Here is a 19,072-nt window from a genome sequence, read left to right as displayed (position 1 = left end):
ATAAACCAGTCAAACATGGCTGCGCCGTTGGAATAAGATGTCGACAGTTTTTCAACAAAAGTATATCGCAATTATGACGGACTTTTGCTTTGTCATTGAAAAACAATATGTGAAAGAGTTAAGGTGGATTGTATTTTTGTAATTTCCAGCACAAATTTGTACTATGCTTTTTTAGACATCGTAAAAATTATAGTTTTATGTACTGTTTACATTGTATCACTTTCAGTTTCAGATTGATTACATAACTAAATTTATTTTGAAAAAGGTTTTGTATATATAAACTGTTAACTAGTAACGGTCCCCAATGATTACTTTTATTTCATTTCGCCTATATTTTAATTGATAATTTGGGTAAGGGGGTAGGGGCATGGCGTAGTCCAAATAATTGTACGTTGACGGATTTTTTTTTAGAATTTTGATATGGCAAATCCTTCACGTACAAATTGTTTAGTATCAAAAGTGGGTAGTTGTTCCGATCAGGATTCCGGGTTAAAGCATATAGCATCTATAAAATATCATAAAAACAAGAAATATTACCAGATAATGTTATTTTATATTTAGTTCCGTACACAAAAAATAAATATCCAACTTCTAATTATGAGTTTGACGGCTTTTCTTCATTTCATTCTGTCAAAACATAACGATATATACATGAAGGGCACCTGCAAGGCTTCAGGGCACAGTTTTAAATCGCTCGGAACATTTCGGCCATGGCCGAGTTGTTACGATTGTATAACGAGGTCTATCTCGAAGCTTTGTCGGAGGAGGCCGAGTTATTACGATTGTATCGAGTTGTTCCCCTTCGCATAATTGTTGTTTGTGTCAGTCAACTTTCGTTTTATTGGAAAGGTAAACAACTTGTTTTTATGCATTAAATGCTTGTTTAGTGCAAAATAACATTTCACTTACATGGTAAAATATGAATATTACTCTTTATGATCAATTTCAACAATAAAATACTTCACTTAAAACAATTTCAATATTTTTAAAACACCCCCGTTTTTTGCACATTCCCGTTTAGACGTTAGGGATTGGAAGAATCCCGTATAACACGTCTATTATTTTAGACTAGGGCATGGCGTAGTCATTCTAAAATGCCGTCCAGGCTTTTTTTTTAATGATGGTTAGCCTGGTCCAGGCTAACCAACATTAAAAAAAAAGCCTGGACGGCATTTTAGAATTCTAAAATGCCGTCCAGGCTTTTTTTTAATGTTAGTTAGCCTGGACCAGGCTAACCATCATTAAAAAAAAAGCCTGGACGGCATTTTAGAATGACTAGGGCATGGCGATATTGTAGTCCATATAAACAGATATATTCTGATGAAACTTGGTGCTGATGTTGGGTTCAAGATATTCTGATGAAACTTGTTACAGATATTGGGTTTAAGAAGCAGGTTATTTTTATAGTTTTATCCTGTAAAATAAATGATGGACATGAAATTTGTAATTTTGGACTGGAGATGAACCAACAGTGAAGTTTATTCAACCGTATTATATATTTAAGAGAAAAAAACGAGTTGTTGATTAATCCTGGAAAATGTAAACAAATTTTGCATTGTTTGAAGTTCATGGGCGCAAGCGTTATTCAATCATTTAGTTTCCATTTGTATCATCTCACATACATCCCGATTTTTACTATGTGTATTTTTCTCATTCTTACATTGCTATCGAGTATCTGTTTATTATAACGAATAATATGTTTTTTATTATAACAATGAACATTTATCTACTATAAGTATTACCTAATTGTTGTTGTTTTTTGTAAATGCACACGTATGCAAAATAACTATCATTTTCGGCTTTCTCATTTCTACCAAGTATCGGTTTGCTGGTCTGCATCGAAAATTTATTGCACTGTCATAAATGAAAATATCTGAATACACAGAAGTTGTTTACTATCAATGGTTGGAGATTAAAACACCTGGCATTTATCATTAATCATACATCACTTGAAAGAGGTTGTCACTAGGATTAATTTTACTACCCCATGTCGGTTCCATCCAGTGGTGAATTAAGTGTCGACAATTCCTAATTACCTAACAGTGCGAAATTCTTACATTTACATTATTTATAGCTATTAAATGTGAGAAATTCCTCGGTAATTGCAATAAATATGTTCCATAACAATGTTTATAAATGAAAATATATTCGGCAACAACATCGCATCCGGCCGCTGTCCAGTTTTTGGCCACTCAATACATTCACACCTCCGCCAACCCGTCCACAGCCAATGAGAGTATTCACACCTCTTACATAATGTGCCCTGTATTCCTTGGCCAATGAAAATATTCCGTCCTGTCCCGCTTACTCCGCCTCCTATTAGGTTAAGCCAATCAAAATAATTCATCGACATTATTCTGTAAGTAACTGACTTAGCTATAATTTCTTTGACTTTGCTAGACTCAGGTAGTGTATCATGCCTTATTCTCTTTATCATAAAATCATACATTCAACAAAGACATCTTTTTGTATTTTAATATTACTTATGCGTGTTAATTCATTGACTTTGTTCAAAATAAAACTGACTTTGAATGACTTTGCTAGACATTGCTTGACTTTGCTATAATTTGCCTGACCTTGCTTGAATTAGATATTGTATTCTTGCAAGTATTTTTGTATTCTCATAAAGTCTTTTATTCAACAAAGACATCCTTTTGTAATAAAATATTACTTAAAAATGTTAATATATTGACTTTGTTAGGAATATATCTGACTTTGCTAGGCTTTGCTAGACTATACTTCGGCTCAACCTTGCTCAACGTAGATTGAATTTGATATTGTAGCATGCAAGTATGCCTAATGTTCGTTCCCATAACAACAATTACTCAATAAAGACAACTTTTTTTAGATTTAAATCTTACTTACGAGTGTTAATTCATTGACTTTGTTCAAAATATCCCTGACTTTGCTAGAATTTGCTTGACCTTGCTCGACATACTCTGCTTGAATTAGAAATTGTATCGGGCAAGTATGCCTAATTTTTGATCTCATAAAGTCATTTATTTAACAAAGACATCCTTTTGTATTTGAATATTACTTCTGAGTGTTAATATATTGACTTTGTTCAGAATAAATCTGAATTTGCTAGGCTTTGTTAGGCTTTGCTAGACTTTGCTCGACGTAGCTTGAATTTGATATTGTAGCATGCAAGTATGCCAAATTTTCATTCCAATAATGTCAATTATTCAACAAAGACATCCTTTTGTATTTTGTATTTGAATATTACTTCTGAGTGTTAATATATTGACTTTGTTCAGAATAAATCGGACTTTGTTCAGAATATATCTGACTTTGCTAGGCTTTACTAGACTTTGCTTCGGCTCGACCTTGCTCGACGTAGCTTGATTTAGATATTGTATCATGCATGTATGCATATTTTTTGTTCTCATAAGAACAATTATCCAACAAAGACATCTTTTTTTAACATTTAAATCTTACTTATAAGTGTTAATTTATTGACTAGGTTCAAAATATCTCTGACTTTGCTAGGCTTTGCTAGACTTTGCTAGACGTAGCTTGGATTAGAAATTGTATCGTGAAAGTATACGGTATTTTATTTCTCATAAAGTCATTTATTCAACAAAGACATCTTTTTGTATTTTAATATTACTTATGCGTGTTAAGCCATTGACTTCGTACAAAACTGACTTTGCTTCAAATTACTTGACTGCTTGACTCAGATATTGTTTCATGCAGATATCATGCAAATATGCCTTATTCTCGTTCACAATAAGTCATAAATACGACAAAGTCATCTTTTTGGGATTAAATAACGATTATACGTCCTACTAAACTTTCTTTGTTAAAAAAAAACATGACTTTGCTTGACTTTGCTTGGCTTTGCTAGGCTTTGCTTGACTTTGCTAGGCTTTGCAGTGTTTAGTAGGACCATATAAACAGCCACTTCAGAGTCTTTGACGATTTTTGTGTTGGCAACTCTACGTTATAGGGAACACAATAAATATCCAAATGTTAAAAAACGTTTCCTCAACGCGCATTATTGTGGCAAGGCAATATTGGTGTGGAACGAACAGGCACCCTCAAGAACCACATAGGCTTAAAGTGTATTGTACGCCCTTATATGAATTGTAAAGTGTAACTTTACATCTAAGTTTCATTCAATAAAGTTGTGTGGCGCATTGAAGTGCAAGCATGCATGCACGCATTTTACATTCACAATAGGCTTGATCCTAGGTCAGATTTAACATTGATAACTGGTTTTATATAAAAGTCATATGTTTTTTAACACATGATTGCTTTCATATGTTGAGAGTTATATCACATGTATAATCCATGCCTTGCCATTGGCAGGTCACTCTTGAAGCAACTCCAGGTAAATGATGATACCAGGCGTCTGCAGAGTATTGCGATGACAGGCAAGGTGGCTATTCCATTCCGAACCAAGACGCAACAAAAGCCAGAGGAAGTTCTTGCCATAGTTAGGAGTACACTTGCTGAGAGTACTTGTAATGAAAATGTGCCCTATATTCAGGTGGAACCAAGGCAACTTCCCCTTGTTAAGAAACTGTTGGTGAAGTCACCGCTTCAAGTTTTGAAAGGAAGACTACAGAAACTTGTCTCAGACAACGGTACAAGTACAGTACTACAAACATGTACATGTAGTATGGTTTGAAATTTTTTAATGATAATTGAAAGTTGTACCTGTATAATTGTTTCATTAATTAAGAAAAGCAGTGCACATAGTGCTATTCATTTTTTTTCATGCCTAAAGTAATTATGATTTAACATATAGAGGTTAATTTTTTGTCTCAATGTAAGATATTTGTCAGAGTGCCATGGTGCGATATCCTTGCATCTGTGAACAATTATTTGTAAATTGTAGTGTGTTTTTTCCCTTTGCACAAAAGTATTTTCTGATGGAGAAAAAATTGTACAGAAAGTTTTGTATTATTGAAGTACTTACCCTTTGTAAAACATACAGTTTACTGATTGCTTACCTTTGAAAAGGAGTTCACCAAATAACCAAATTAACTCATACCAGTAAAGTATTATATAAGGCCCTTATGGGCCTCTTGTTTAGATTTAAGGCGTGCAAAATTGAATGTGTATGCTACTTAATTACGGAAATGCTTGTTGAAATTATGTTGATCCCAGTGCCCACTGACATTTGATTTGGACGTTATATTCAGGGCTAAAATTTCAAAACAGTGAAAGATATCAAAATATTGTTTGAAAGTGAAAAATCACTATAAACTACACAAAACATAATTGGAGGGGTGACTACAAGGCTGTAATAAGTCTGTCTATATATTGAGGTTGCTAGTGCAGACTTGTAAACACCCCTCAAATTTATGATAAGAAACGATATCCACTTGTTGTCTGAATATATACCTGTCTGCTGTATATATAAAAATCTGGCGCTTGACTCAAGGACATGAACATTTTCTTGTAAATAGAATATATATATATATATATATACTGCCCATAATTTGAATTATAAACAATCCTATATTTATGTTACAACTTACAGGTGAGGCCTGGACACCAGACTTAGAGACAGATTTACCCACTCACTGGGAACGTCATGGAGACCTGGCACTTGTACCAGACACAGCATTCTGTCTTCCTATCTGGAGTAACATTGGTGAGTGAGTTCTCGTTTACAGCAACATTATTATGTGTGTTTTTTACTTCTCTGTTCATTGAGTGAGTATTTATATGTACATGATAAGTATATTTATATTTTCTAAACTGTGTGATGAAGCTTACATGTATATCTGTATCTCTTTTTACTATACTTATCCACCATTTCAATTGTTATAATAAAACTATCAAAAGATAACCCTGACAGTTATTCTGCTAAAAGTGTCTGCCAACATCATTTCTGGCTAGGCTGTTTTGGAACATTACTTTTCGAAAAAACAGAGTTTAAAGATAAAACTAAACACACAAAAAAACAATTTCTATCTTATATTCAATGAATTACCTTAAAGGCCCATTTAGTGTAATTTTGATGTTATAAAATATTAAATACAGCTAAAATATAAAAAAAAAAATATCAATAGAATAAATTTAATATATAATTAATTTCATAAAAGTATTTACAGGAATAATAAATAAAAATAAATAAAAAAAGTTGTGCAAGTAGCAGGGATGAAATCTTGGTCCTCTCGGTTTACTGAACAGACAATAACCACTTTTTTAAGACCACAGTGATGGATGATTGCATGAGGTTTTGTGAAACAAATAAACACAATTTGTAATTTTGGGAGAATTTGAAAACATTCAAGCGAACATCGTTTACATTCAAATATTTATGTTCATGTTCTGTAGTTGCTTGAATATACATAAGTCAAAAGATTGAATAAGAAGTGTTTAAAAAGGCTTATATGTGCAACAAAAAGTTTATTTAAAAAAAGAGTAAATATAAACAAATACACCAGTCAAAATAGAGTACCGTATTTGCCTGTAGATATTAAAGACTGAGATACATGTACCGGTACTTCTCTTTATGAACGGCAAATTAACGGGATGAAAATATTAAAATTGACAAAAATCACATAGTTTTACTAATGTTAACTTTTGTTTCAGCAATCGTTAAAAATGACTGAATATGATTCTATTCATTTTTTATTTTTCTCAGGAGGTGAGGTATGGCACTGTGTTGCAGACAGCCTTTCATGTACCCGACTGGCACGGAAGTCCCGTGTATTAAAAGATGGATTTCGGAGACCATCGGTCACTCTACTCTACGGGGATAATGGATGGGTGAAGCAGGTCGATAATGGAATCAGGTGAGAAAGATTATAGTTTTGCTCAAATTTCAGCTGAAGTCCAGTACACTATTATGTCATTTACATGACTGTGTCCTATCTTAACTAATTCTGAAAGTATAGGGATAGATGCTGGAATGACACTGAAGATACAAGATACTTTATTTAAAATCGGGTATATGATAACAAGAAACATTAGCTCAATGAGCTATTTTGCGACATGGATAACAAACATACATAACAATGGATTGGTGACCTGTAACTAAAAGCATATAGTTTTAAATAGGTTGCATATTAGAACAAAATATTTGCAAAAGCAGTTTCTAATTATATTCATGCAGACAATTACAAAAAGTAATATGGATTAGAGCACTGTACACAATGGTAACACCAACTAGTTTTATGACTGAATCAGTAATGTGCATGTACACAAGTAAGTTTTACATTTTTGATGAATTGAATTCTACCAAAGAAATTGACTCCATTGAAATATATATATATATATGTCAGGTGTTATCTTAGAACTAAAATAGATACTGGTACATGTATCAAAATTATTGTTATTGTTACAGCTTGCAACATGTTGCCTTTATTATGGCCATTTACAACAATATATATATTGCAGATACAGCTATGACATCACCAGGTGCATGTTTAGTGCAGGAAACATCACTGAGAAACTCAGGGTGGCCTCGTTTGACTGCAGAGGGGAAACTGTGGTCGACCTCTATGCAGGTATACACTTATTTTATTCCATGACCAAGTACCAAGTGTAGGTGTCGGCCTCTTACCCAAGAGGTCATGGGTTCCATCCCTACCAGGGGTACTTCCTCACTGCCTCTCAAAAAGGACACAGTACTGGTTTCTGCCCTAGAAACTGACTCAAGAGGGATTTTATAAGCTATCAGCTTTTGTCACAATTGAGCTGAAATAAATTGGCATATACTAAGGTACCAAGCAACATTAAAATGTAGAAGGTTTAAGAGTTCTTTGGCATGATCTTCACAATTTCGTCTATTGAACGATGATGTCATCAGCAGTCTTGAAGCATTTTAACCTTGTCTTAAGTTTGTCACTATATTTTGACTTAATAATCCACAAAAGAATTACTCGGCTAAATAAATTTTTGTTTATTAAAAATAATTATTGCATTATTAAAGAATCTCGGTGTAAAGTGTGGTTGTTTTTTTGTATCCTTTTTATTACAATGTATCAGAGAAAATATTATTTTACAGTTAAAGATTTTGGAAAGGAATTACACTGATTATGCACTGAAATTTATAATGTAAGATGTCTTGATTATGCACTGAAATTTATAATGTAAGATGTCTGTGAACATTTACTTGTATAATGGCTAGAGACTTACTCATTGACCTAAAGTTAGTTCTGAGAATTGCTGTTCTTAATCTTAGTTTTCTAGTGAAGTTATTGAATACATCAAATTACGTTAAATGTATTTCTTCCGAATTCTTGTAATACTACAATTCTTTAGAAATAGTCTTTAACAACATTATAACGAATTGATAATTAATATATTCTATACACTTAACTTCTTGTGTGTTCAGGTATCGGCTACTTCACGCTGCCCTTTTTGATGTACACGGGTGTGGCCCATGTGTATGCCTGTGAGTGGAACCCAGATGCTGTCGAGGCATTGAAGCAGAACCTGCGACTTAACAAAGTGCAGGACAGTTGTACAGTATTATTTGGGGACAATAGAAAGGTAGAATAACTTTTAAGCCATAATGTCTAAATACGATTGTATTAAGGCTTAAGAATATTGAATTGACAATACAGAGGCTTAAAGAACATTTAAATAACATTTACAATGTTATTGTTTCGGGCTCAATTGTTGGTGGAGTTTGGCATGTGGTCACTAATCTGGACAAGTGGGTTTTTGATGGGTACTTCAAAATGCAAGACCACACTTTCGTGTACATTGTGCCAACGACATTGATATACATGTAGCATATGTTATCCTCTCTTTGCCAAAAATCAAACTGTAAAGTACTGTCCCTCATACATTCTAGGTGTGCCCAGTGGGTGTGGCAGATAGAGTGAACCTTGGCCTGATCCCCAGTTCCCGTGATGGATGGCCTGTAGCTTGCCGGGCTCTCAAGCCCTCTACTGGAGGAATACTTCATATACACCACAATGTCAACACCATGTCCAGACAGGTGGGGATCACAAATATGGGCTATGTTCAAGACCATACATGGGAACAATTAGATAATGCAGGGTACAGTAGGAAACACACTAAGTTAAAATCAGATGACTGTTGTGGGCACAATATCAACACCAGGCACAGACAAGTTGGCTTAGGCACAGGGAAAATTGAAGACAAAGGTGTGCTACTGAATTTGGATGACAAAGGGACTCATAAGTTAAAATGTGGTAATAGTTTAGAAGAAGATGATAAAGTTCAGTTGGCAGATGAAAGATTGTGTCACCATTCAGCCTGTGACTCTGCTGCTTTGAATGGTACATGTCGATGTGTTTTGTCGTCGGGTAACAGTCTTTCCTACTCTGATTGTCAATGCAATAACCATCAGCCTGTCCAGTGCAAAAATACACCTGATCATGCATGTAGTGGAAGTAAAATCTGTCACCAATTGACTGCCACGAAAAATAATCACAGACAGAATAATCGCCAAACAAATACAACGGTCCATCAAAACTTGGAAATGAAATCTAAATGTACTGGCAAAGGTATCCGTGTCCAAAATGGTCGCACCAAAACATACATAGATCATGACAAGAATGGACCTGTGGACACGTTTCTCAGGGAAGACAAGTATGCCTTTCAAGGAAATCACAGAGATGAGAATGGGACTGGACATTCAGACGATGGTGGGGAAGGGAGTCGGTCCGGTGAGGCTTGGAAGGGTTGGGCAATTGAGACGTCTGGAGAGATTCGGGCACTGCTGGAGAGGGAGCATGGCGGGGTGTGGAGGAGCCAGGTATTGCATGTGGAGCATGTGAAACAGTACGCTCCCCATGTCCACCATCTTGTTCTGGACTTGAAATGTACTCCAAACACTAGTGGAAACAACAATTCAATATTGGAATGATTTACCTGTGTACATACAGATATGTGACATTTTTTGTACATAACCGTGGTGTATCTACTTAATCTATGTAACATTGTAACCGTGTAACTAAGTGAGCTAATTGAATTGATCAAACTTGAAAATCTACATCAGTTTTGAAAAATTCTTTTGTAAAATGTTGTAACGTTGGTCCAATGGGATTTATAAATATTAAATCTGACAATACTAGTTCATTTCAGTGTATGACCTTTTGTAAGACTTTGTAAATTGAGTTCATAAACTTTGTTTGTCGGTTCCCTTCAACACACTAGAACATTTCAACTAGGGAAAGGATTCTGAAATAATTAGCAATACCTGTAATATTCATCACATCAAGTCAATGTGAAGAGCACATACTCCAGTCAAGTCATTTCAAGACCAAGGTTTGCAAAGAAAGCTACTACCACTGCTCAAATATTTGGTACATTTTAAAGCTACATTGTGTATGAGAATTTGTGAAGCCAGATAAGTATATAGGAGATAGCTCTGCTCTTTGGTTCACATTATCTGCATGCTGTGGAGCATTCCAGTCCTCCAGTACCTTTGAATATAATATTAACAATTAAAAGCTACGGAGTGTTATGAGAGAATGTTATTGAAGAAAAAAAGTCCAGTTATTGTTAGTGATGTTCCAATGATCAATTATAATCAAAAATTGATTGTTTTGGCCTGAAATCAGCGACAATAGTTATTTTCAAAGCCTTGGTCATGCAAAACAATTTCAATATATATGCACATTTAAAGAAAGGCACACAACTTTGTATTTTCAGTTAAGCCCCTTGATTAACTGAAGTCCTGGTGTGGTGCTCTTGCTTTTCATACAGTGTTGCACTTTCTATAGCCATGCACCCTAAGACCTTCATGTAACACTGTCACTGATTAATTGTAACTGGCTATATTTAAGTTTGTTACACAATTTATTTTAATGAAATAGTGTTTTCAATGTTACTTGGTGCGAAGTCGATGGGTCAATTATTCAGAATTTGTTGAAGTTAACAATGCTGTTTAATGTATACACTTTTGATCTGCTATATTTCTGACAATATTTGAGACAATGTACTGTTTGTCAGCAAATCATCAAACATTTCATATTTAGAAGTTCATGAAAACTGTTGATAATTAATCCGTTATTTGTAAGAAAGTTCTGACTTATCAGCCTATTATGTTCTATTCTCAATCTGGTTTTAAAAGAAATTGTGTTTTTAACTTCCAATACCAGTACTGTATATTGATTGAATATATACATTTCAGTTTATTTCAATGAAAATATATATCAAATGTACTTTAATTGATCAGGAACACGAAAATGAATACAACACAACTTTATAGTAAATAGCATATTTATTAGTGATCTTCCTGTATGTTACACATTTTAATCACAGACAGAACGTTACAGGGTATTAACTATGAGCATGGAAGTCAATGTTACAGTGAATGTCCCCTTCATGTATTACCCGACATTCTGTTTTTAAGGAAATCTAACTAATTCACAGCAATGCATATGACATGCATATACACCATGCTCAAGAATTAGTACATATTCATTTTTGTTTGCATAAACTTTGATAGACACTACAGAGTTTTAGCATTTCAACTGTCATCACCATCATCGTCATCAGTCCTCTGGCGACTTCTAAAAGCTTTTTTGGCTTTACCCCGGCTTTTAAACTGCGGCTTTTGTACACTGTCGCATTCTGCACCAACTTCTTCACTTTTACCACATGTTACATCATTAATATCAAGTTTTATTCTAGAACTTGCACTGCACTCTGACAGATCACCATCAGCCTGTCTTTTGAGGGGATTTTTCATTTCACTATCATCTGATTTTCCTTCCTCCTCCTCTTCACCTTCTTCAAATCTGCCCACTGTTCCTGCTTGTTTTTCCCGCGGGACTGATTGACCCTCCACATATCCCGCTTTTGTCTCCCGCTTATTTCGTCGGGTGAATGTGATTTTTCCGGCGGAGCAGGCGTTTTCCTCCAGGTCAACAGCTGTCTCTTTCTGCTCTGTTTCTCGCAACTTTTTGCGTTCCTAAAAAGTAAATGATAACTTGTATAGCAATGCATTATGCTGATTTCATACCTTACATTTATTGTTATATTGGATCCAAATTTATAACAAACCCATGCAAAAAATCTGATTCTGCAGGAATTAATCATTTTCTCAACATAGATAAAAAAAAATGATGCCATATATATAAAAAAATGATGCCATATATATACTCTAACAGCAGTAGTAACATTTCCTCAAAGAACTGTATATATTGGCAATAAATGGGAATAGTAAATAAGTATGAGGCAAAAAAGAAGATCATCAGAAAGCGAAAACCATCTATGGTCTTTTTTTCTTGTCAAAAATGAAGCATTCCTTGACAATGATTAATGTTATTGGCCTTGCTTAACATGTGCGTATTGTCACTGGCACCATGTGTACCAAGTTTCATTTGAATATCTGTACCAAGTTTCATTTGAATACCTTTCACAGTCAATGAGTTATTGCCAAGGAAGGGTAAAGTTTTTGCACTACAACATCAACATCAAGGCTATCAAAATACCTCTACTTTTTTTTCTTTACAGAACAGACTAGCTGAAAATAGTACCAAACCATCCTCTACAATGTACAGCAAACATAGTTTTATAGATTTAAGATTAACCTACATTAAGGAAGGCAAATGCGGCCTGTTTGTTGGAGGCATCGCTTGTGTCAACATCTTCAAGGGAGTATGTGGTCCAGCGTTCTGGGTGGACTTTATAATCTGGTACTCCTCTGCCCCGCCCCCTCCACTGACCCCGGCCACGCCCACGTGGAGGCCTGAAACGGGAAATATGAGATGTTGCTAAAATGTTCTATATCTGCAATATAACTATACATGTAGATTTAACTGTGACAGCACAAAAAGGTGTTTAAAATGAAAATATGGTTTAATAAGTATATATTTTTTAAGATAGTCTTTGACAAATTTAAAACGATTATTACATTCCTTGTTATCTAAGCAGTTTTAATTGTCTTTGCACCAGGATCATATATAGAAATTGTTTTTGACAACCTTACATAGGAACTCTGAACTCTCTGTCAGGTCTGCGATTGTCTGCACTTGTATTCCGTGGTCGGCTGTGATAATCACTCACTGCATAAGAAAAACAGAAAATTAATTCCGAACAAGAAAAATGTCAACACATCAATTTGTGCATATTGTCAGTTAAACATATTTAATTATGATGATTTGGTTTTAAACTAAACTTAATGGGCTTTCATCATTGATCTTTTGAAAGATATACGGGGAAGTCACACTATTAAATGAAATATTTATACATATCACCTACATTTACAAGAAGGTATTTTTAAGGCAGCATAAAAAAAAGAAAAGAAAATTCTCATGACAAGAAAGTCTGAAAACAATACAAATTGCATAAAGTGTTACGCCCAAACACTGGCAGTAACAACAGAGTATGTGGTGTTTTTACTGTTTTGATACATGCACTGCAAAACAACAAAGGTGTGGGACTGCTTTGCATAGGTCAGAACCACATGATTCATTAATCCTACTCGAGGAAACAAGTAAGGCAATAATGTAGGAGGTGAAACAGTGGCTAAAATTAGCACAAGTTCGCGTGCATGGCAGTAGTAAAATGCTTGTAAAATGTAATTTTATATAGCCAGACTTGTTGCAATTTCTTAAGCCAAGAAGAATTGTTAAAATTCTGGTTTGTTATTTCAAAAAGTCTCACTTTACAGATTTTTCACCTTTTTGGGAATTGGCCCAGGGCATTTAAATTTGTGAAAATAGCAATAAAATGCCTAGAATTGTACATTTATGTAGCTTCTTGACAGGGTTACAGGGGGGTAAAGCCTCCTTTATTCTCTTGCGTTTGAAGCAATGCATGAGCCTATGATTGCATTTAAACATATCTGTCCTAGTTGTAACAAGAGCCGTCGTAAGACAGCGCGCTCGACTACACCGCTTTGACTTAGAAGTGAATACAATAACGATGTAATATTACAAAGTTTGGTCTCTTTATGTCAAACCTAACTAAAATTATTTGATACATAAGGTGACTTTGATGCTGCCCTCCCACCAGCCCGCCCAAACAATGACGCAAGTCATTCAAATAACTTGATTTCCCATTATGAAAATGTGGCTATGAATATACAAATATGCCTTTCAAAGGAAATTAAAAAAAAGAAAAAAAAAGGCCATAACTTGTATTTAGGCTTAAAACAGAGTTATGTTTCTAGTTGTAAGATGGTCGTAAATAATTTTGAATTTTATTAAGTGCATTTAATGAACGGTATAGAAGTTTTTTTTATTAAAATCCCAACTTGCCCTTTACTTTTACTTGCCTAAAACTTTAACCTAAGTCAATCAGGGGCCATAACTTGTATTAAGGATAATATGGAGTTATGTAACCTCATTGTGGAATGGTCCTGAACAATGTGTGAAGTATTAAGTCAATTGAACAAAGGATATAGAAGTTATTAATAAATATTCCAACTTGCCCTAAAACTTTAACCCAAGTTCCATAGTCAATCAGGGGCCATAATCTGTGTAAAGAATAATATGGAGTTATCTAACCTCATCATGTGATGGGCCTGAACAACTGTGTGAAGTATTAAGTCAATTGAATGTAGGGTATTGGACTTATAAGTGAAAATCCCAACTTGCCCTAAAACTTTAACCGGACGCCGATGCCGACCCTGGGGCGAGTAGTATAGACCACCTATTCTTCGAATAGTCGAGCTAAAAATACACACACATAACCCCTAGAATTGTGAATTTTGAAGTCATTTTCTGGTGTCAGGCAAAAGTATACTTTATGGTCAATTCAGTCCCTTTTTCGGTTAAAAAACATACACTATGACTGTAGAATTGTCAATGTACCTGGTCTTCTGCTATGTGGTTTCTCTGAGCCACTGGGCTCATCATCAATGGCCTGCTGGGTGAGAAGCTGTTCATCTCTCCTCCAGTCATCGTGGGCTCGCTTCGTCTCAAATGCCTTGTGACGGGCCTCCAGGGCATCAAGATTGGCAAATACATCTTTGCACCTACAGTTATCAATAGAGAGACTTTTAACAAGCTTATTAATAATTCAGTTTTTTTTCAACATTTTCTCTAAAATTACTTGTTCGCTGATTATTCATATTGAGTGTACTGACCTTCAGCATGCTTAACAGTTATGAAATTTCAACATATTTTTATCCGATGATCACCCTTACAAAAAAAAACATAACCAATACTTAATGATGTACGAACCTCTCATTTAAACCTGAATTTCCAAATTTAAATCCCACATCATCAGCATCATTTTCATGTTTTTCCTCCTCAGTTTTCATGGTCATCTACTGAAATAAAACATCAGTTTCTACAAGCAGCTAATTACTTTGTCTCACGTGTATAGAAAAATAATATCAATAGAATTACTTAAATTTGTGTAAAAGAGTTCAATATACTTGTGTGGTAAAAGCATACCATACTGATGTATGTCTTATTCCTTAAACTTTTTTATAAAATGCTTTATTATAACAAGAGCGCCTCGCAGTGGGCACCAAGTGTCCCCTACCGGTTTAAAGCCTTATGAAAAGGTTGAGCATATCTCCAGATAATCTCCATGAAAACTTTTACAAATCCTACTAATAAATCAAAGTTGTTTAAGTCACCTCAGCCCATGTGATAATGAACTTATGGACTTTACAGTAAACTTTATCCATCAAAATGCAACAGTTTTAGCTGTAAAATCTACCAGATCACCCTATCTATATATCTCTGTTTAATGTCAACTCCTCTTCCGAGTGTTACTGACATGATACCCACGTCTACTTTTGGGGTATCAGGTCCCAAAGGCCCAGTACCAGAAAATCCTGATCTGAAAAGAACCAGTCTGAAAATCGATAATTTATGCAAACCTTAAAGCAACCTTAACTCCTGGTGTGCAAGCATGATAAGGTCCTTCACCAATAAGATACACATACAATTTTTGGTTAGCACCAGCCGCTCCAGTACCTTTAAGTGCTTTGATTTTGTATTCGAGAAAAAACGGCTTGATTGCTATGCAATGCAACACAAATTCTTAGAAGTTACGGAGAAGATATTATTTTTATATAGATTAACACAACAGTACAGTTTAATAAACGTGTTTAGTGTACCTTTTCTCTTCAGAATAACGCAAATTGACAAATAAACGCAGATGTTGGCCGCGGCCATTAATATTTTGTTGAGTTGCCGGTACCCGGTACCGCGTAATATGGGATTAGTTATGAAAAAACTAACACGCCGCAAGATTATTAAATTATTGCTTAACATGATAAATGGCTGACTGCATAAAATTCATTTTACTTCTTACTTAAAAAAAATCCAAAATCATAAAGAAATAACGAGTTGTATAAATTTATTTACACAAAAAACTGGTAACAGGAATCTTATCTAGTTAACCAGTGAACGTGTAAGTTACTTGCTAAGTGGAATTCGCAAATCACAACTATAGATGAACTGTGAGTTACTGCTAGAAGCTATAAGATCATTTATAGATAAGTAGTAACACGAATATTATCTAGTTAACCAGTTATTATGTTACTTATTAAGTGGAATTCGCAAGCTAGTTAACCTGTTAATGTTTAACCACTATTCAGTGATACTTTAGTCCAAATTATTATTTTTTTGTTATTACTCAAGTACATTCTATGCTCTAGAAACAATTGTCATTAGAATACGTTGGGCAATAATGTTTATCATTCACATAATGGATATGAGAATGCACTTTTTTAGACAGACAGAATACAGAATTGTTTATTGTCGTAATCGTGTTAATAACAGTTTCGTGACAAAACATGGTATGCATCGGAATACTTAATATGGTCACAATGAAACATGGCATATTACAAGGAAAACAAATAAAAACATAACTGAGAAGAAAAAATGTATCAAAAATACTAATGATAAATATCTTAATCAAAACGTCAATGGTGCGTACCTGAAATCATACAGGATATCAGTGATTTGGGAGGCTAATATCATATGTATTACTTTTAATTCTACTATTTATCATAGGTTTTCTTAGAAGAAATGCTTGGTTCATAAATTCTCTTAGATTTCTCGTTATGACGATGTTTCGCGATTTCATTAGTCAGTCAATAAACGTGTACATACAAGTTTGGGTTTCTGATATATAATGGTTTGATCAACTCCTTTGTGATATTGTTATACACTGGGCATACGACGACAAAGTGGTTTTCATCTTCTATTTCGTTAGAGTTACACTAAGTACAATGACGACCAGCTCTATCAATTGTATTACGGTCATATCGGCCTGTTTCAATATGTAATTTATAAAGCTACAATTTAAGCTTTGACAAAGCCATTCTTAATTTCTTTGGTAAAACAACTAGATAGAAATCCAAAATCACGGTATACGTATATGAGGTATAACTGTTGTTAACATGTTCAAACCATGACTGTTTAAATCCACCGAACACTATATTTTTTTTAAAACAATATGGATTTGTTTTCCCAATATAGTTTCGATTTATCCACGCATAAGAGAAACCATAATATATATACATATCTAACAAAGTGTTTACATCATTTAAGCACAATTATTACGATTAGCAAGACTTCAAAACATTTCATTGTAAAGCTTAAAATATATTGAGGAATTATGTTTATCAACGTAATGGATATGAGAATGCGCCTTTTTAGAAATAGTAAAACATCTGTGGTCGTACAGTGACCAACCCGTTGAAATTGTGAATTCATTAAACTATTTCGGTGTTGTTTTTTCTAGTTGTGGGTCCTAACGGTACTTAACCAAATATTGGGTATTACTGACAATACAAATGTGTTTTGTTTTGTAGGTAAAACGGGTAACAATATAGCATCGAATTCTACTTATGACATTTCTTTCACGTATAAGTTCTGACTCGTATATATACGTTAATAAAAGTAAATCGCAATTAATGACAATAGACAGTCAGAGCGACTGGATACAGTGTTCTGATCAACCGTCAAGGCCCGGTAAAACTGAACTGTTTATTGGAATTCTATAAGACACAAAAGAGATCTTTCTCTCCCTTGAAAATATTGATGAAAAGTCAGTATAACGCATATTCAGAGTCTGTCTGAAGCAGCAGTCGGACCCGCCATTTTTCCAATATACGTCAGTTAGTGAAGAAAATGCTAAGCGGTCATAACCAATGTTTAATGTTTCACCGTATTGTTCTGTATAAAAGATTCATAAACAGGAATTTTCGTCTTTAGCAAGACAAATCGGTGTTTTGATTTTTCTAGGAAACCAGGAACTGAATATGTCGATAGTGACTTCGGTGCATTTTGGACAGGACTTACCCAGGCAATGGCCGTATGTCGGCTTCTACTTAACTTAGGCTTACTTGGAAATGTCGAGAGTTCTTCATACTTCAGGTATACATTAGCTTAATTTCTTCGTCTTTATATAGACATTCAAAGAAACTGTTGTCATGGGTGACTTTGCATATTTGTTTGCCATGATCTCTCATCTGTTTGTAACAAAATGGCAGAATGTCCGCAAAACGGTTGACAGTAGTATTGAACTCGGTGTTTTGTTCGATAAACATATATCTACTTTTTGTTATATTGCTGAAGCATAAGGTTGTTGAACCAATGAATCATAGGTTAACATGAGTTAATTCAGTCTAAATAACCTTATAGCATTCCCATGTTTTTGTTGTTTTAAAACTTCATAAGTAGGCAGGTACGTGCATACTTGTCCATTTAACTCGGTGTACATGTAATCACATCAAACGAATAATGAACTTCATTCTAAAGCGTGTATACGGCTTAATATATTGTCTCCAAAATATGTTTTGTTCCTCAATTATATGTCAATTATGTTTTGGAATACCTTTAGAAAAACTTTTGGATCGGACGATATACCAAATATTTTGTTCAACAATTTTGTCAACTATGTTTTGGAAAACCTTTCCATTTAGAAAAGCCTTTGGATCGGACTTTTGAGCAACTTCTACTAGAACTAGTTTACTTAATGTCAGTGCTCTTTAAAACATCGATACTGTTTACAGAGTATAAAAGAGATTCCAATATTGTAAACAAGTGATTTATTAATTGTTTACGTTTTAATAGCTTGCTATTGATTAACACTACATCGGAGGTGAGCGCGCAGATTCTTTTTAAATCTATTTTAAGTTCTAGTAGGTTTTAAGTGAAATACGTTCAATGGCATTTATAGCAGTATGGGGTTTGGGATAATTATCCAGATT

At 34.4% G+C, this 19,072-nt stretch overlaps 3 protein-coding genes across 4 annotated transcripts in view; 2 read left to right on the top strand and 1 right to left on the bottom strand.

The window, feature by feature from the left end:
- Positions 1-14: 14 nt before the first annotated feature.
- LOC128229671 (tRNA wybutosine-synthesizing protein 2 homolog) lies at positions 15-10,007 on the top strand. 2 transcript variants are annotated; one of them, XM_052941450.1, is made up of 7 exons: positions 15-123; positions 4,312-4,589; positions 5,492-5,605; positions 6,605-6,755; positions 7,360-7,469; positions 8,300-8,457; positions 8,765-10,007. In XM_052941450.1, the coding sequence occupies exons 1-7, from the start codon at positions 38-40 to the stop codon at positions 9,803-9,805; spliced, it is 1,938 nt and encodes a 645-aa protein (XP_052797410.1). In that variant the 5' UTR covers positions 15-37; the 3' UTR covers positions 9,806-10,007. The 2 variants fall into 2 exon arrangements, with proteins under 2 accessions (XP_052797410.1, XP_052797411.1); XM_052941451.1 differs by having other exon boundaries at positions 33-60.
- A 1,138-nt stretch (positions 10,008-11,145) lies between these two features.
- LOC128231997 (protein TSSC4-like) lies at positions 11,146-15,977 on the bottom strand. The gene is made up of 7 exons (XM_052945319.1): positions 15,968-15,977; positions 15,573-15,687; positions 15,078-15,163; positions 14,706-14,869; positions 12,878-12,953; positions 12,484-12,637; positions 11,146-11,857 (listed from the first exon to the last, which is right to left on the bottom strand). Exons 2-7 carry the CDS (start codon positions 15,624-15,626, stop codon positions 11,414-11,416), a joined length of 978 nt encoding a protein of 325 aa, XP_052801279.1. The 5' UTR covers positions 15,627-15,687; positions 15,968-15,977; the 3' UTR covers positions 11,146-11,413.
- A 1,962-nt stretch (positions 15,978-17,939) lies between these two features.
- Positions 17,940-19,072, top strand: part of LOC128232356 (uncharacterized) — a 28,275-nt gene continuing 27,142 nt past the window's right edge. The window contains exon 1 of the mRNA XM_052945864.1: positions 17,940-18,236. Within this exon, the coding sequence (XP_052801824.1) occupies positions 18,212-18,236 (25 nt within the window). The 5' untranslated portion in view covers positions 17,940-18,211. The remainder of the gene's footprint in view (positions 18,237-19,072) is intronic.

The sequence above is a fragment of the Mya arenaria genome, chromosome 4, assembly GCF_026914265.1.
Source record: "Mya arenaria isolate MELC-2E11 chromosome 4, ASM2691426v1".
In the NCBI taxonomy this organism is placed as follows: domain Eukaryota; kingdom Metazoa; phylum Mollusca; class Bivalvia; order Myida; family Myidae; genus Mya; species Mya arenaria.
Note: the sequence above shows the minus strand (reverse complement) of the source record. Positions and strands in the feature narration are given on the sequence as shown.